Source organism: Tursiops truncatus, chromosome 21 (assembly GCF_011762595.2).
Source record: "Tursiops truncatus isolate mTurTru1 chromosome 21, mTurTru1.mat.Y, whole genome shotgun sequence".
Classification (NCBI taxonomy): Eukaryota; Metazoa; Chordata; class Mammalia; order Artiodactyla; family Delphinidae; genus Tursiops; species Tursiops truncatus.
In genome coordinates, this window is record NC_047054.1 from 9,652,099 (window position 1) to 9,671,277 (window position 19,179).

At 45.7% G+C, this 19,179-nt stretch overlaps 1 protein-coding gene across 2 annotated transcripts in view; it reads left to right on the forward strand.

Annotated features, from left to right (window-relative positions):
* The window catches only part of CSMD1 (CUB and Sushi multiple domains 1), a 1,403,311-nt gene extending 1,389,656 nt beyond the window's left edge, over positions 1-13,655 (forward strand). The window contains exons 65-69 of one of the 2 annotated variants that reach the window (XM_033848938.2): positions 1,904-2,065; positions 5,646-5,758; positions 6,539-6,626; positions 12,804-12,936; positions 13,030-13,655. In XM_033848938.2, the coding sequence (XP_033704829.2) occupies positions 1,904-2,065; positions 5,646-5,758; positions 6,539-6,626; positions 12,804-12,936; positions 13,030-13,189 (656 nt within the window). In that variant the 3' untranslated portion in view covers positions 13,190-13,655. The remainder of the gene's footprint in view (positions 1-1,903; positions 2,066-5,645; positions 5,759-6,538; positions 6,627-12,803; positions 12,937-13,029) is intronic. The other variant, XM_073798556.1, reaches the window with a different exon arrangement.
* The last annotated feature ends 5,524 nt before the right edge of the window (positions 13,656-19,179 follow it).

The window sequence follows — 19,179 nt, forward strand, 5'->3', positions numbered from 1 at the left end:
TTATACATATCAAATACAGTAATCAATGCTCTATAGAGGCAACGTTTTCTTCAATAAGACGACACAGTCGGTGGTGGTGGTGGTGGTGGTGCTGGTGGTGCTGGTGGTGCTGGTGTGTTTGTCCTGTTCTGTTTGCTGCGGTGGTCGTGAAAAGTCTGCAGGCTCTTTCTGAAGCTGCAGACACCCCGTCAGCGTGCCTTACCCTCTCTGAAGGGAAGTACTGATTCAACAGGGGTCTTTGTTTAGGAGGCACCATGTAGCACCTCCCCTGTCGGTGGTTACAGCACACTGCAAACCACCAGCAACAGGTCAGAGGACAGAGACCCGAAAAGATCATCTTCCATGTCCCCGATGGTCACAGCGGGACACAGACCAGCCACTGGGCAGACCAGCCAGGCCGACCCACTCGGATCCACCAACGAGAGGGACCTAAGTGCGAGGCCCAAACAAGTGCATTCACAGCTCCAGTTGAGTGTATGCGTTCTGATTAGGGAAGACAATCTTGACGTTGTTTTAAAGGCTGTTTATTTTAGAAAAGGCTGACAAGGCATTTTGGGCTTTGCTGATTAAGACTGTGCCTCAGTGACGCTGCTGACGACGGGCAGACCTGTTCAGTGTCACTGATCAGTCAGCAACTCTGTCAGATGCCTGTGTCATAGCTCCGCTTCAAACTTATTCAATTTTTATAATTAGTATTATTAGGAAGTTGGGTCCATCAAAGCCATAGGAAGTGATGACATCTGTTCTCCGACTCTTCTGTCACTAGGTGATGTCTTACAGGGTCAGCCTGTCTGGGAAGACGGGCAATGGCCAATGGGACAGGAAAGAAAAGGGACACTATGCTTTGTCCTCCTCACGTGTTGCCATAAGTGCATTTGCTAAACAATATGTTTAGGGAGACACAAATCTTTCTTTCTACCTGGGAAGTCCAACAATATGTTCTGACCAATTCCACTCATGGTGGACCTTGTCCAGTTAAACAGTTTACACACATCATGAGACAAAAAGCGAATAGAAATTTAGTGGCATCATTGATGTAGATTTATCTCAATTACCCTGTACAATTTTATATCAATATTGTAAAAGTATCAGGATTTTTTGCATATTTATTAGCAGAAATGTGAAAAATAATTTTTTTCTAACCAGTGAAAAGAGAGAATAGCTCAATAATCTTGGCAAGAATTCCTGTCCCAGATGACTTGTAATATTTTAAGAAGACATTTTGCCTTTTGTTTCTGAACTTAAAAGATGCCATCTGACATCATTTAATCTAGCTTTCTTACCAACACTGGACTATTTTTTATAAGGAGATTAAAGAGTAGAAGAGAGAGATGAGAGATTGGCTCTACTTACAAAATAAAGACCTCAAGAAATAAAACATCTTTGTCTTCATACGCTGGGTCTGTGCAGTCATGGTGGTGCTTTGAAATGCAGGCTTTTTGAGGGCAGAAGGCTCCTGACAGATGCTGTCACTTCTTCTGAGCCTCCTAAGTCTTTCCAAAGTAAGTAGACTTAGATACTAAATGAAGTATCAGTAGTGATTTTCCAGGTCAGTTTAATGTATTTATTAAGCCTGATACAATCTAACCTAATACCGGGAGTCGCAATTCACCCTGCACTCTGGCCTTGCCAGACCTGGTAAAATAGGTGTGCGCTGGCATCTACAAGATTTTTCCGACCAGGTGACAGATGTGTATTTGCATCTCACAGTACTGTCCCTGCTCCCTGCTCGGGTCATGTGATTTTCACCCCTGCTGTGCAGGGACACGCAGATAGACCATCTTTGTCTCCATCACTGTCACTGCTGTGCTGTCTTAATGAACAACGTTATACCTTCTGTGTATTAGGATTTCCAAGTGGAATTTTTCTGTGGGTGCTAACAGTCACCTTTTCTCCCCCACAGTTCCTTCAGACGTATTTTTCATCCATTCAGTGTGGAAGGGATATTACGAATATTTAGGGAAAAGACAGCCTGCAACCCTAACTGTTGACTGGTTCAACGCAACAAGCAGCAAGGTGAACGCAACCTTCGTTGAAGCCGCCCAGGGGGAGCTGAAGTTGGCAGGTAGGTGCCGAGGGGTTTCACTAGCCTGGATGTGAGCACGGGCAGACCCTCCTGCTTCTCGCAGAGAGGGCGCCAACACGCGTTAAGTGCTGGTTAACGTTACCTTGGCTTTGCATCTGCTGCATCTCACTGGATCATCTCAGTAACCAGGACAGGGTGGTACTATTGTCTCATTTTAAAGATTACAAAACCAGTACAGAAAAGTGAATTAATGAGCTCAAGGTGACACACAGATCGTCTTAAGTCAAAGATGTAAGATTTATGTCCAGATATTCATGTCTCCAGAATTCATTCTTTTGCTATTCTCTTTCTCTCTCTAACTCATTTGCTCCTGGTGAGTTTTTATTGATGTATCTCAGTTAATAGAGCAATAGCTCTGATTTATATGCCAGACACTCACTATTTTAAGTGCTTTATATACACACTGTCCTTTTCGTTCTTACATCCATCTTGTAGTGTATTCTTTTTTTAATTTTTTTTAAGGGTGAGAATTGTACAAGGGAAAGGAGTCTTTAATTAATTTATTTATTTATGGCTGTGTTGGGTCTCCATTTCTGTGCGAGGGCTTTCTCTAGTTGTGGCAAGTGGGGGCCACTCTTCCTCACGGTACGCGGGCCTCTCACTGTCGCGGCCTCTCTTGTTACGGAGCACAGGCTCCAGACGCGCAGGCTCAGTAGTTGTGGCTCACGGGCCTAGTTGTTCTGCGGCATGTGGGATCTTCCCAGACCAGGGCTCGAACCCGTGTCCCCTGCATTGGCAAGCAGATTCTCAACCACTGCGCCACCAGGGAAGCCCTTGTGGTGTATTCTTATTAAACACTTTTTTTTTTTTTTTCTGATTAAAAAAGAGAGACACTCAGGGAAATTCAGTGGCCTTGCTAAGTGGATATGACAGAAGTAGGATTTGAGCTCTGCCATCAGAATCTCAGCGATTAGAATCTTGAGCCCAGGCTCTCAACCAATAAGACACAGAATTACCTTCATGACTGAATCTAGTGCGTTTTGTTTTTTCAGTTATCTCACTTCTGACAACCATGTGTCTTTTTCTATAGACTGACTCCTGAGGGGATCAGACTCTGAGTTGTCCACAAGCCCCAGCACTGGTTCTGAACACCAAGGGGCCCCTGATGGTACCCGCACACTCCCTAGTTACCAGACAGACACGGATTCATCTCTAGGAAGTGTGAGGGCAGGTCAGGACTTCTCCCCAGCCCTCACGCCTCACTTTCCTGCTTCCTTGGATGGGAAAACATCTAAAAATGGTACACATACTCTGGGTTTAGGAAAAGAAAAATAATTCACACTCAAAGATTTTTAAACAGGTACATATTTATGAATTTGTGGTCCAGGGGCCCCAAAAGTGCTTTGCGTCTTGACCCTGTGAATGTATAAATGAGTTAGACCAGGTGCTCAAGCCTAGTCCTGTGTCAGAACAAACCGAGACTTTGTAAAATTCAGATTTCTTAGGCTCTCACCCATCTCCTTCAGATATTATTTCTCTTCGTGGAGTTTGGATTTTTTTTTTTCCCAAAGAAAAGGCTCTAGTGTGGTTTTGATGCAACTGATGTCCATGGATAAGTGTCGGGAAATCTCTGGTTTGGATTTGGGAAAGCGAGTGGATCAAGGGTTGTTCTGGCTGAGTCCCAAGTGGATATAAGTCCACCTGCCACGTGTTCTCATGAGGAGGAGTTGTGGAGGAAGGAGGGAAACTAACGTCCACGTAGGGCCAGCTGGGGCCCTGGTGGTCTGCTGAGTGCTCTCATTTCATCACCGTAAAAGTTGCCTAATACATAGTTTATTTCTGCTGATAGAGTATAAAGTGGGGTTCAGAGTTTTAGAGGTTAAACTGGATGCCAGAAACACAGAGCTGCTGATGGTGGACATGATAGGTGGTCCTTCTTGTCCGTGGGTCCCCTTCCATCCTGTGTGATGGGCCAGTGGAGACTCTTCTTGTGATGTTAGAGTTTCACTTGTCTAATGGAAGTTGCTGGGAAAGAACTGCTGGAGTCCCTGAAGCGAATACAATGATTTTTCCCTTGAACCTGCTGCCTCTCTACACGGAAGACATTTGGGTTCATTATTATTATTTAATATCTGTTTGTTTCTTTACTTATTTAGCCTCCTCTGAGTAGGGAACTAGCCGTAGCTGCAAACACATTCTCCCCCTTGCCACACCGTGACACCCCTGGGCAATACCACTCAGCAGTCATTCCGAGGAGCTCATGAGTAGCTAAGAGGTGTGACTGTCAATCACTTCACGCCCAGGGTCTCACGGGCTCCACAAGTATGTCCATCACCCTTTGGCCACCCTGCTGCTCATTTCATTTTAGTAGGTGCAATTCATCTGTATAAGTAGCTATATTTGGAGTTATTGTTTTGGTCTCTCTTTTTTTATATTGATTTACAAATATTTATTTTTTTCCCCATGTTGAAATTTTATGATAATTTTGTACTAACTCCCCGTGTGTGTTTTCAACATAGTTGTCTTTATCACAATTGTCACTTTTTAGTGATTCAATATTTTTTAAATAAATTTATTTATTTATTTTTGGCTGCATTGGGTCTTTGTTGCTGAGCGCGGGCTTTCTCTAGTTGCGGCGAGCGGAGGCTACTCTTCGTTGTGGTGCGCGGGCTTCTCATTGCGGTGGCTTCTCCTGTTGCGGAGCACGGGCTCTAGGCGTGCGGGCTTCAGTAGTAGTGGCACATGGGCTCAGTAGTTGTGGCTCGCAGGCTCTAGAGCGCAGACTCAGTAGTTGTGGCGCACGGGCTTAGTTGCTCTGCGGCATGTGGGATCTTCCCGGACCAGGGCTCGAACCCATGTCCCCTGCATTGGCAGGCGGATTCTTAACCACTGTGCCACCGTGAAGCCCATGATTCAAGATTTTTATAGATGAATTTCCATTTAAAGTTATTATAAAATATCGGCTATATTCCCTGTGCTGTGCAATACATTTTTGTAGCTTGTTTAGTTCATACACAGTAGTTTAATCTCCTAGGTTATGGTCTCTTTTTTTTCTACATACCCCTGTCCTCAGAAGTGAGTAAAATATGAATAAAATGCTGGATTTAGGGTTTCCCTGGTGGCACAGTGGTTGAGAGTCCGCCTGCCGATGCAGGGGACACAGGTTCGTGCCCTGGTCCGGGAAGATCCCACATGCCATGGAGCGGCTAGGCCTGTGAGCCATGGCTGCTGAGCCTGCACGTCCAGAGCCTGTGCTCCACAATGGGAGAGGCCACAACAGTGAGAAGCCCGCGTACCGCAAAAAAAAAAAAAAAAAAAAAAAAATGCTGGATTTAAAAAATTAATTAACTGAATGAATATTACTTTTGTTCTTTCTGTGGGGTAAAGATGTTGAATTGAGTGAATAGATAATACTTAAAGATAAGACAAGGACTTTCGTAAGAAGTGATTTTTAGGGAAAAAGTACTGAAGCTAAAATTTAAAAATAAAAATATTAATCTCTGTGATTTAAAACGTTATCATCTCTGTACCATATTCCAAGTCAAATGGATCGAATGCCTGCATTACTGACTCATAAGCATCCCCATGTTGTAAGAATAACCCCCTGATCCTTTCCTAGGCGTTTACAAGAAGGAAGAGGCCCACTTACTTCTGAAAGCTTTTCAAATTAAAGGCCCAGTGGATATTTTTGTCAGCAACTTTGAAAACGACAACTGGGGACTGGATGGTTACGTGAGTACTTCCTAGGAGGGTTTTCTAATCACCGCGTCTGCGCAGAGCTGGGGGCGCCAAGGGGGATTCCTTTCCTAGAGGACCTGGTCAGGTCCTGTCTGCCCAGAGAAAACTCAGCCGGCCCTCATCCCAGCTGCGTGGCCACTTCACCTCTTCATTGTATGATGGAAGAAACCTGTCTCTGAAATGAGAAACAAACTGGCCAGGAGCAAATGGGCTGTTCCTGCCAGAGAGCTTAGATCCAGGCCACATCCCACCATAAGGGTGGGGACCAAACTCTTTCCAAGGCCACTGGTAACCACCCTGAAAGTTCTAAAAGGTAGCATCCCCAGATAAACAGAGATTTAAGACGCCCCCTTCACTTTCTTCCTTGCAAGTTAACCCTTTGCTTCTGCTTTAATTCATCATCTAACTAGAGGGTAAACGGCCTCACGTGAGGTACACGAGACAGTAGCTGTGACACAGTGAGTTTTACATAATGTAGGTTCTGATGTAATTCATATGTGTGTCCCCGTTTACCGAGGGTACTTAACCTATATATATGTTGTAAAAAACTACTGTTTTTGAGATCAAAACAAGAGAGAGAATTTATTTGTTAGTTGAAGTTCATGTCTGTATTTTTCAATTTCTAACTATAAGTGGGTACCTTGAAGGAATGACAAATGTTTTTAAATAGTTAACCTTTACTTTCTGAATAGAAATAATATTTATATTATGATAAAAGAAGAGATTATCATTAATCCTTGTTATGCATTGTTTTTCCTTTTCATGCGTTATCAGGTATCATCCGGACTTGAAAGAGGAGGATTTACTTTCCAAGGTGACATACATGGAAAAGATTTTGGGAAGTTCAAGCTGGAAAGGCAAGGTACACTCTGCACTTACGTTGTTTTTCAAAGCATAAATCAGGTTGGCCTTCAGATGATTAAGTTGAGTGTGACGGAAAGGTCATGACTCTGAAAGAAACAGAAACAAAAATGATGGGAGAGACTCACATATTTTACAGCCGGATGAAAAAAACCCTTCTTTTGAATAGCAAAATAGACAATATCAGCTGCAATAAATATGCCAGACATGGAATTAATATACAAAGAGATAATTTGAAATAAGGGAAAAAAGCAAAGATGAAACACAATTAAAGAATAAACTACATTACCTTAAGAAAATTATAAGACGAACTAAAATGTCCAACAAATATGAAAAGATCTTTAACTTCAGAAATATGTATTATGACAACAAAGATCATTTTTAGCTATGAGAATGTCAGAGTTTCTTAAAAATGGTTTGGGGTGGACAGTAGAAACAGGCACCTGGGTGTTCATTTTTGGTGTGTGTATGAGTAGATGTGTGCAATTAGACGGTATTCTTTCATCGACAGTTCTATCCCTAAAATTTTTAATCAGACAAGAGTGACCATTATTTTTTGCATATTCAGGTATGTCTACAGCAGGACTACTTTAAATAGTTGAAATTAGAAATAATCTGTGTATCTCACACATCTATCATAAATAAATTGCTTACATCAATAATTTTATACAATGTGTTACATTAAAGAGAAAACAATTTACTTCAGTATATTTCATTAAAGAAACAAAGATAATATATTGATGTGGAAAGGTGTTCCCGACTTAGTTATGAGAAAAAAGTTTGCTCTAGACAGACAGACGGGGCAAATATGCCTGTCTTCCTTCTTTATCTCTTTCTCAAATACTTGATTACGTCTCAGTAATCCGACAAGAAAAATGTATGAAAAACGATCACTAGATGTGAAGCTTACCTCGTCTATGTGCTAGTTTTGTAATCTAGGATGAATTATAATATTCTTGAGCCTGTTTCTTCATCTGAAATCTCAGTAGAGAAGTCAGTTCCTGGTTGCTGTGAAGATTAAGAGTCAATATGAGGGTTTGCTTTGTGCTAAAGCTCTTTTCACACATGTCTTTACTTGTGTTGCTATTAACACAAATGAGAAGATTCATTTTTTTTGTCATGAGATGAGCACCGCATTTCTCCTGAATAGTTATCAACTACTTTATACTTTACTCACGGAATTCTACTAACATTAATTTTATAGAGAGGAATATTGCTATGTAGGATTTGATGCCAGAGCAACCTGTCAGAGGAACACAAGTGTAATACTTGGTGATGATTGTCACTGATGAATTCATTTCCTAAAACTTTTATCGGGGACTTCCCTGGTGGCACAGTGGATAAGACTCCACGCTTCCAGTGCAGGGGGCCCAGGTTCGATCCCTGGTCAGGGAACTAGATCCCACGTGCATGCTGCAAGTAAGAGTTCGCATGCCACAACTAAGGAGACCTGGAGCCACAACTAAGGAGCCTGACTGCCACAACTAAGGCCTGGTGCAACCAAGTAAATAAATAAATACATAAATATTAAAAAAAAACTTTTATCAATATACCAGGGGATTCCAAAGGAAATATATGCCAACCTGTATAATATCATGCTTAAAAAACAAAAAACTTGACCAAAAGGGACATTTAATCATAAAATACTCTCAATCCACCTTTCCAAGCTAAGAACTTTTAAATAGAAGAGCTTTAACTTATAATGTCTGCGATGGCTGAGATGATTTTTTAAATGGGGTTATATTATTTTGAGATAATGAAATAGACCAACACTAATGATGGGTAAAGTTTTCTTTTGCTCTGAGCCAAACCCTGTAGTTATTTGCCCTCGTTTCTCCCCGATGTACACGCTCTAGTAATTTTGTCTAAAGGCACCCCAGCAAGCTGTGCACGATACTCTGTGGATGTCTGCATTTACTCATCCAATGAGCCTGACCCAAACCGTCACTTTGCTATTGCAAATTTTCTTTGCATTGCCCCATTTCTTTTTAATCTAACAAAATAACAGCTTGCTTTAACAAGTAATCTTTCTTCTCATGTGATGATGAGCTTATTGTCAGGAAAAACAATTTGCCTCACAAAATAATTTGAATCACAAGCGAGTCTCCCATTCAACTAATTAGAAACATCTATGTTTAAGTAATACTTCAACAACGACCATTCATTTAAGAATTACGGCTACACTCTATTTTTATGGTTAAAAATAAACAACCTCTTAATTGTCTCCAGTCAGTAGATAAACTGGAAAAAAATGTGATTATCATTAAACGGACACTAAACGAAGTTAGTTTGAAAGACAACTAACTCTGATGCAAAAACTTGTGTAAGAAACTGAAAAATAAATTGGTTTTCCCATTAAAATTGAATCCCCTCCCCCAAATATATACAATCAGGAGGGGAGAAGGTGCAAGCCATGTATCTAACAAGGCACTTGTGTCCAGAATGTATAAACCCTTACGGCTAAACAGTACATAGGCAAATAACCTAACTAAAACATTGGCAACGAATTTAAATAGGCATTTCAACAAAGACATAAAAATCACCAATAAGCAAATGAAAAGATCCTGAACATCATTAATCACTAGGGAGACACAAATCAAAACCACTTCACACCCACCAGGACGGCTCAGATCATAAAGACAAGAAACCAGTGGAGGCAGGGCTGTGCAGAAACTGGAGCGCTCGTACTTTGCTGATGGGAAAGTACTGATAAAAATGGCGCAGCTGCTGTGGAAAACAGCCCGGTAGTTCAAGTAGGTAAAACACGGCGTAACCACAAGATTCAGCAGTTCCACTCCAACATGTATAGGCAACAGAACTAAAAACATGTTCACACACAAGTTAGTACACGAATGTTTATACCAGCGTTTTTCCTAATTGTCCAAATGTAGAAACAACCCAAATGTCCATCAACTAATGAATGGAGCAACAAAATGTGGTGCCTCCACCCAATGGAATATTATCTTGAAAACATTACGCTAAGTAAGAGAAGCCATTCACCAGAAAACACATATTGTATGATTGCATGTATATGCTGTATGCAGAACAGGTGACTGTATATAGACAGAGAGTGGGTGAGTGGTTGCCCAAAGCTGAGGCTGGGGTACGGAGGGTGAGGGATGACTGTAAGGGTACCGCTTTCTTTTAGGGGAGGCAGCAGCGTTCTCACGTAGATTGTGGTGATCCTTGCAGCACAAAACCCCCAGGTTTTAATAGACCCCTTGCATTGTATGTATGCATTAAGAGGGTGCATTCTGTAGTATGTGAATTTCTTTCAATAATGCTCTTTAAAACAACTGAATGGCCCAGCCTATAATGTGAAAAGATGCTCGCCTGCATTCCTAAGAAATGGAACTGAGAAAATAACTACACGCTGTGTTTGGTTTATTAGCGAGTAGTGATAATAATAGGGAAGGAGGGGCAATGGAAGGAAAGGAGGGAGGTGGAGAGGGAAGGGAAAGGAGGGTGGCAGGTAGATGGGGTACAGCCATCCAGGTGCCTCCTAAGACAGGGGTTGGAGTGAAACTGGGACCCCACTTTGGAGAGCAAGTAGGGAAGACTTAGCAACACTACAAGTTACACATCCTGCTAGGCTGTGATTCTACTGCTTAGAATTTATCCTGTATATTCAGACTCCTGCTGACGTATCGCTGTAGAAAAAGAATTTCATGGCGGCATCATAGAAAAAGACCTAGAAATGGCCTAAACGTTCTTCAGCAGTAGACTGGCTAAATAAATGCTGGCATAGCCAATTAACAGAACGCTGCACACGTGAAAACAATTAAATTCACATGCACAGATGGAAGAAACTCACGAATATGTGGTTAAGTTTAAAAAGCCAAATACAAAAAACGTAAATAGTATCGTCATATTTTAGGAAAGTAAGAAAAGAGAAACAATCATATATATTGACAGTACATTGTGAAAAGGACACTAAAACACAAACAAAAGCAAAAACAAAAACCTTGTCAATCATAAAGAAGAAAACTAGTGTAAAAGGGCAAGGAGTGACCCTTTATTTCCATCGTCTTTATAGTATTTGTTTTGATATCTGCTTATGCCATTTTAATTAATATCATGTGCATGCATTACCCTTTAAATTATTAAAACACAGGTAAATAATTGAAATTAACTAGGAGCTCCAGACAGCATAATAATATCAGAGTAAAGTCAGGAGTTTAATTCACAGAGACCTTTTATGTTGCCCTGTGTTATGATGTGAGGTCTCCTGTGGCAGGTCCATTATCCAGGATTTTATTAACTGGAAGTCTGATATCTATTATGGCCAAAAATGTATAGTCTTATTTGCAGATAACAGAAAATAGCCTTGGTTAATTTAAGCAGGCTACAAATTTATTAGAATGAGGCAAAGAGATGCACAGAATTATAAACACTTGGAGAATGAGCCGTGGTAATTTATGGAAACCATCGGATGTTGAACTACTCCAAAGACAGTACCATTTTTTCATTCCTCAAATATATATTGAGCAACAATTGTGTTCTAGGTTCTACTGTAGGCACCGGGCACTCAAGAGGAAAGCTGGCCAAAAAACTGCCCTGGCGTAGTGCAACTTACATTCTAGTAAATGTGGGTCCTGGGAAACTTTTGCTACGTGCCACGCATTGTTCTAAGTAGTGGAGATCTGACGTTTAACTCTCACGACAAAACCATGGAGTTGGTGCCCTTTGAGCAGCACCGCGTTTCTCCCTGCTGGACAGCGCCACCCCTGGTGGCTGTGTGTTTCTGCTGCGCGCTGCCCCAGGACAGGCCGGTGGTGGCTGGAAGCACCACCAGGGAGCACTTCATGGGGTCCCCAGGGCTCTAGCCCCACCCCACCCCAGCCTCACCCCAGCCTCAGGACCCAATTCTAAACTGTCTTAGGAGCCTCTGCATCACTCGTGCCAAACTCGACGCCTGGGGGCGGCGGGGAGCTTCCCATTGGCTTAACTCTGCTCACATGCCCATCACCCGGATGCTGAGATTTAGGAGAACAAGTATGTGGCGTTTTCCCCTTGCACGGCAGCTGTTGAATGCATCTGGAAATGAAAAATGAAATCTGATTCATATGTGCCGATACAGAAGGATCGCCAAAAGATATGGTTAATTTACAAAGTGCCAACATCCAGGACAAAATACATTTATATTAGACCTGAAGGTGGCAGGGAGTAGCATAATCCTGCACCTGTTGAAGGAGTGACAAATATATTATTTTTAGGTTTTTATTTGAAAATTCAAGATTGTTTTCTTTAAAAGGCTCTTTAATTATTTTAAATATTTGATTGTTTCTTTGTATCTGTGGTTTGTAAAAAAAAGAAACAAGAAACATCCCATAAGTTCTGGAAATATACTTCTAAAACAAGGTCAGCTTCTTTCTAACAATTGTGCTGTATTCAGATGACCCCAATCATAACTGATCACAAGCGTGCATTGAGTGGTTCCATGCAAGTAAGCCAAATACATTTCAAATTGCAGTTTATAAGTAAATTCTTCAAGAATCAACTGCATTATTTGGCAATAATCAATAAATGGTTTCTGATTAGAATTTTTAATGTTTGCATCTTTCTCAATGCCGTGCATATATCTGCCACGGCACAGATACGGAGCGTTAATGATTATATCACCTTCGTGATGTTTGAGATGTTTACACCTGCCTTCCCTTCTAATTGACAGAAATCACATTTTTGTGTCCTCATAGAAGCCTGCTTCATAACGCCGAGTTGCATTCTTTGATCATTTCTAAACTCTGTAGTGAATTTTGGAATCTACCCAAATAAAGGGAGATGGCACCTTGATGCTCACCTATGATGAGTGTGACGCCCTCTTTATAGAGACCTGGGCTCTTTATGTAACTTCAGTGGCACATCTTGCTGAGGCTGCGTCTTAGAGCAGGAGGCAACAGCAGGCACTGCCCATCCCATAGAGAGACACGGCCGCGCGCACGCGGTGTCCGCAGCCCCGGGGGAGGTCGGGCGACGGCGCCTTTGCCCCGCGCAGTGCGGACGCGAGCCTCTCCCGGCGTCGCTGCGCGTCAGCGAGCGGGAAAGTGGGCTTCCGGAAGGGAGCCCCGGCGGGTCCCCTGCACCCCCTCGCCGTGTGCACGCGCTCCCACGCCCGCCGCAGAGCGCCCCGGGCAGGCTCGGGGCCCGACTGCAGGGTAAAAGCTGCTCTCTCTTCCAGGCGCCCGAAGCTCGGCTCCAGACCCCGCGCGCCCCCAGCGCGGCGCCAGCAGCGGCTCCGTCGCGGCCGCCATCCTGGCCCCGCTCTCCGCGCTCGTTCTCTCCGGGCTCGCGTTTCACCTCCACAAGCACAGGTAACGTGGCGACACCCCGCTCGCGGGCGTCGCGGCTCCTCCTGAGGCCCTGCGGCCCTGACAGCTCGTCCCCCCCTTGCCTCTCGCCCGCAGAGCGAGGCCGAAGGTCCAGTACAACGGCTACGCCGGCCACGAGAGCAGCAACGGGCAGGCCTCCTTCGAGAACCCCATGTACGACACGAACTTGAAGCCCACCGAGGCCAAGGCCGTGCGCTTCGACACGACCCTGAACACGGTGTGCACCGTGGTGTAGCGCTCGGGCCGGCCGCCCATAGCCACTCCTCCGACGCGGACGGCAGGGACCACAGGGGCCACAGGGCCTCCCTCACCCCGCTCCGCCGCCGCCGACGGACCCCGTCCGGGGAGCGGCCCCCGGCCTCCCCTCCCCGGCGGCCTCCGGGCGCGGTGACAGACGGTAGCACCGCGGTATGGGTTTGGTTTGTTTTTCTCAATCCCCATGAATACGAATATTCTGGAGGAAAAAAAAAAGCCCTCTTGAAGAAGACCCCTTTCTGGTAGCCGCACACACCTGCAGACGCTTCACGCCGTCCCTGCCGAGACCGGACGAGCTTCGAGGGACCCGCAGCTCACCTCGGGGTCCATCCCCAGGGCCATCTGCAAATTTCCCACTCAGCTGTTCTCTTGCAGAAGTTTTGATGCACAATTTTTTGCACTAGTGTGTTCTGAATGACTAAGATTCTGATAAATAAACTATTCACACGGGGTTTCCACACACTCTCCATTGTATATAAGCTGTCAAGCTAAGCATTCCACCCGCAGGGTTTAGTTGGCGCGTTAGAGAAAGAAAACACAGCCCCAGATGCGGCACAGGTTTTCAAAGGAAAAAGAGTATTGAAGAGATTTATTTTATTATTGCTTTCTTTTAGCTTCATAGATGTGCTGAATTCACTGAAAATGTCCGATGAGGAAAAAAAGAGGCCTTTTTATTTCCCACGTGTTTTCTTTAGTCCTGTCACCTCCCGTGATCGTCGCTCTCACGCTACTTCCGAGCAGGTTTGCAGCATGTTCTCTTTGCCGTGTACAGATGTGAATAGTAATTTATTTTAGTCGCTCACACTCAGAACCTGTGGGTTTTGGCTCACAGCACGGTCTTCCCTTGCGCATTGTGATTTTTTCCTTTCGCTGCCATCACTGTCTGTTACCGCGTTGAAGGATAGTGAACCACAGTAGCCCCGGAATATAGTGGAAAAGGTTCAGGATCAAAACATCAAGTGTCCCTTTAGAGGCGAGGAAAAGTCACACCCACTCTTCTTTCCCGATGACATAATTTATGTATTACTTAGTCTTTTGTTTCATGCTTTATAATTCCAGATGGAAAGAAAATTTCAGTGACTTCAAGTTTAAAATTCATCATAGGTAAATTATGAATTGCAGTATAAATAAAATAGGTGTGATTCCCCCCACGTGGATAAAATCCAAACACGAAGTAGAAGATGCGACAATGAGAATTCAAAAGTGAAAAACAAAACAAAAAAGTCAAGATAATAGCTCACTCCTTCAGAAGCTTCGATCTGAACATTTTAGTCGCTCTCACCCACTGGGCGCTCACTGTTCTGTTGCCTGTTTGAAGGGGCACAGCCGTCAGGAGGCACGGCCAACCTCCTCTGGTTCCCCCGGCCTTTCACACCCCACAGCGTTGAACTCCAGGGTATTATGCTGAGTTCTCTGCTCCTTTCCCTCCGGCCAGCCTGGCCACAGGACCGAGATCTGTCTTGCAGCCTGGAGTCCTCATGGCTGTTTCTCCTTAGACCAGATGAGGCCAGCCAGAGCCAGGCTCCTAGCACACCCAGGGAGCCGAAAGAAAGAGGAAACGGGAGGAGGTTTGCGCCTCTTTGTGTGCAGGGGAGAACAGGGTTACCGTACATACAAGGTGTATATATATACATACATATAGATAAATATAATATCGTGTACATATGCGGTTTGACTCATTCAAACTAGGTGCAAAATGCTGACTTCAGAGTCTGAATTAATGTCTCTCCACATCCCCGACCTGCTTGCTGGTCAACGACGTTACGAAACCCTGAAACGACAGGACATACATACATACCAGAAACCACAGATCAGATCAGACATGATTCTCCTTTGTGTGCAAAGTCAGAGTGTCCTCAGTTGCCAGTTGGGAGCATGTTATTTAAAAAAAAAAATACTCCATGAAATTTCCTTGCGAGAATTCTGCCTAGTTTCTTCCCAGGGTGTGTGCAGTGTTAATCAGATTCCTGCGAGGTGTTGGAGGGTCCTGTTCAAGCCGTCGGCAAGTGCGCTCTCTGGGTTCGGGCTGGAAGATTCTTTCCGGAAGCAGCCAGAGTGCGTGGAGGGCAGGAGCCCCTCTGACAGGTTCTGTGGCTTCAGAGCTGTTCAAACTGCTGCTTGTCCCACACATCTTGCCTTTCTTCAGGCTAGCTGCAATAATTTTTTTCTCCTGTAAAATATTTTGTAAACAACCACAAAAAAAGCTACTATAAAAAAGGGGAAAGAACGCTGGCATTATGATCAGGAAAACCATCGTCATCCCCCCATCCATCCGTCTCGCCACCCCGCCACATGCTGCTGACATGAAGTAGGTGCAAACGACCTTTTTGTACAGAGATATATTTTTTATGAAGAATTTGTAAAATTATTAAATATGCTGTAATTTTTTGATTAATGTAGGTAACTTGTTAAAAAATAAATGTTTTTACAATACAAAACTGTAATTTTCCCAATAATGTACAATGTACCATCTCTAGCTGACGTTCAGTTCTGATCCTATTACACATGTATTAATATTAAAGTGACCTGTTAAAATGAACAGTATCCTTTTTGTCAAAAAAAAATTATACAGAGAGTGTAATATAGCCTGTGCAATGCCACCTATCTTTAAAGCAAATCAGAGTTCTAATTAAATATTTAATTTTAGATTTCTATTTTTCAGTGTGAATTTATTTTATCTTTAATAGGTGCGTGCGAGTCTCTGGAAGGGAAGGAAGCGAATGAACATGTCATTTGTGGGCTTTCACTTTATTTAGAACGAGGGCCGATGTTTTCCCAAGACACAGCATCACTGTCATGGTTAATAAATAGCACATTTACGAAAAGCCGTGATACAGAGAACAGCAACGTGAAAGCTGACAGAATTCTGGACAGTTTTTGCCTTAAAAGTCAATGAGAGCTTTTAGTTCCCTCCAACCCAAAATCAAGCCTAAATTTTTATGATAAAAAAAAATTGGGGGCTTCCCTGGTGGCACAGCGGTTAAGAATCCGCCTGCCAATGCAGGGGACATGGGTTAGAGCCCTGGTCCGGGAAGATCCTACGTGCCGCAGAGCAACTAAGCCCGTGCGCCACAACTACTGAGCCTGAGCTCTAGAGCCCACGAGCCACAACTACTGAAGCCCGCGCTCTAGGGCCCGTGAGCCACAACTACTGAGCCTGTGCTCTAGAGCCCATGAGCCACAACTACTGAAGCCCGCGCTCTAGGGCCCGTGAGCCACAACTACTGAACCTGTGCTCTAGAGCCCACGAGCCACAACTACTGAAGCCCATGCACCTAGAGCCCGTGCTCCACAACAAGAGAAGCCACTGCAATGAGAAGCCCGCGCACGGCAATGAAGAGTAGCCCCTGCTCGCTGCAACTGGAGAAAGCCTACGTGCAGCAACAAAGACCCAATGCAGCCCAAAATAAATAAATTTAAATAAAAAAATTGGGAGTTCTTTCTCTAAGCCTTCACCACACTGAAAATGCCACGTAAGAAAATTATAGACAGATTTCATGGAACATTTCAAGGATCACGAGTGAAGAAGGCCCAGAGCATCACCCTCATAGCACCTTGAGAGGTCAGAGCCAGCTCCCCACTCACTTCTGGGCTGAGAGAAGCAGTGCTTTCCCAGTCCTTAGTGGCCCATCAGGCGGGACGTCTTGCAGTTAAGCAGAATGATATATTAATTTTCCTGAGAATCAAATTATTACAAAATGAAAAACAACCAATAAACAAACAAACAAAAAATAGCCCCAGCGTGGTATCCAAGTAACAGTTTTGACATCCAACCTAAGGTCTGGGTCTCGGTGGACCAGCGGATGCCTTTAAATGCCAAGGATTAGGACCTACTACGCAGCAGACACAGCTCCAGGCGCCCGACATACATTCAACGTAATCTAGCAAAGTAGGTTTTACCACTTTGACTTTATAGGTGACGAAGCAGAAATGCAGAGACAATAGTGACGTTACCCAAGTATGCACAGGTCGGCAACGCTGCTATTAGAGGCCAGTTTTCCCTTGCTTTAGCATTCTTCTTTTTCACCAAAAAATCGTGATTAAATTCATCAGTGTTCCCTTTTTCTGCAATTAAAAACGTTGTCACTCTAACTGTAAATATATTTTTTGTTGCATCTGGTAAACAATGACCACAAGTTAAGAAATTCAGGAGAAATAAATACTGCGTATGATCAGCTGTACTATCCCCCAGCACTGCTCCTATGTGATACATTCGGGAGCCCTACGATTAGCCTGTGTGTTAGCCTGTCTAACACACTGACAGCACGTGAGAGTTTACTCCTCACTGACCCCTGCCTCGGGGCGCATCTTGAAGACTGACCGGGAATTAATGAGTCACCTGTGTCTGGAGGGTTTGGGATGTGGCCGCCCGTCCAGCACCGAGGAGGTCCTCCCACAGCCGCTGAATCTGAGCCAGCTGTGGGGCTCGCACACTCGTTCTGGCGCCCACCACCTAGTGCTGCGGCCCTTTGTCCCCAGCCATGGCTCCCGGCAGCACTGGATAAAACCTGACTTGCTCCTTGTCTGGGCTGGACAGCTTTCACTGGACGACAGGGGGTCTCGCTGAGGCAAAGGAGCCCAGAACAGCAGCACCCGTCTCTCCGGACAGTCACCGTTTGTGGAACCCGGCCCGGGGCCCTTTTTGCCTGACAGCAGGGCCCAGCGACCCCCGGGAACGCCCTCCCATGACCGTCATTTTGTGGGGTGTCAGCGCAGTTCCCCCGCCTCCCTGAGCCAGGACCCCCCTCGCGGGGGCTGGAGCCTTAAGGGGCGTGAGGCAAGCCCGGGACACGTGCGCCCGCTCTGCCGGGTCCCCCAGCATCCCCCCAGCATCCGTCCTCCCAGGAGCCCAGCCGTCACTCCTCTCCGCCGCTTCCTCCCCTGGCCAGGCGCTGGGCCGTTTTCTTGATCCTGGGCCCACCCCACACCTTTCTGAAATTCCTTTTCTATTTTCTTCCAGTCAGTCACGCTCGGTGCTTCCCCCGCTGCGCAGGAACGCGGCGGACGTAACTACAGTGGAACAGATTGAAAAGGCGCCTCCCGCTGACCCACCCTCGGGGCTCAGCCCCCGGCTGCCGTGGACGCCTCCGGGCTCCGGGCTCCGGGTCTCGGGAGGGACACAGCTTCCAGGGAGGCCGGGCGGGTATTGCTAAGCGCAGCGCCTGTCGCCGAATGGAATCAACCCCCTGCAGCTGCGTCCCGGCCTTTGCGCGCAGGTGGCAACCAGAGGGACGGTGGCCTGTAGCTTCGTCGAGTGCAGGTTCCACCAAGGGTCACAAGGCAGCCACTGGGAGGCTCTTCATTACGGAGGCACTGGGGTCGAAAGGGCAGCGCGCGGTCTGCAGCACTGCGCGGGAGGCCTGGCTGAGTTTGTGCACAGGGTCGCACAGGGTCCCTACCTACCGGCCACGGGGTCCAGGACTCCGGGGCTTATTCATCCCGCGAGAGGGAGACCTCGCGCCCTTGACCCCGGCTCGCCGTCTCCCCCGCGCCCGCACCCACGGTTTCGTCGATTTAGCCACAGTGGCTAGTTTTGTTTGTTTTGGTTTGGTTTTCTGGGGAGAGGGGGGCAGATGGATCTGGAGCCCGTGGGCTTTGTGGGGCGGCCAGAGCGTTTTGCCCCGCGAGGTCCTGCTGGCCCCCGGCCACCTGACCGTCCTCCCTCGGCCTTCGCGGCTCTGAGACCCCAGGGCTGGTCTGTCTTCCGTCTCCTCCTCGCCCGCCCGGGACGGCGGAGCCCAGGGCGGGGCCCTCACCTGCTGCGGGAGCGCAGCCGACCTCAGGCCTCAGGCAGAGGCAAGGCGGCTCCAGCGGAGCTGGGCCGGCGTCCCCGCGCCGCTGCCGAGGGGCGCCGGGGTCCCTGGAGCATCAATGCATGCTGCTTCTCTCAGGCGCGAAGAGGAATGGGTTTCCAGAGCATGCTCAACAAATGAATAATTAAAATATCAATTTTATCCGACTTTTTACTTG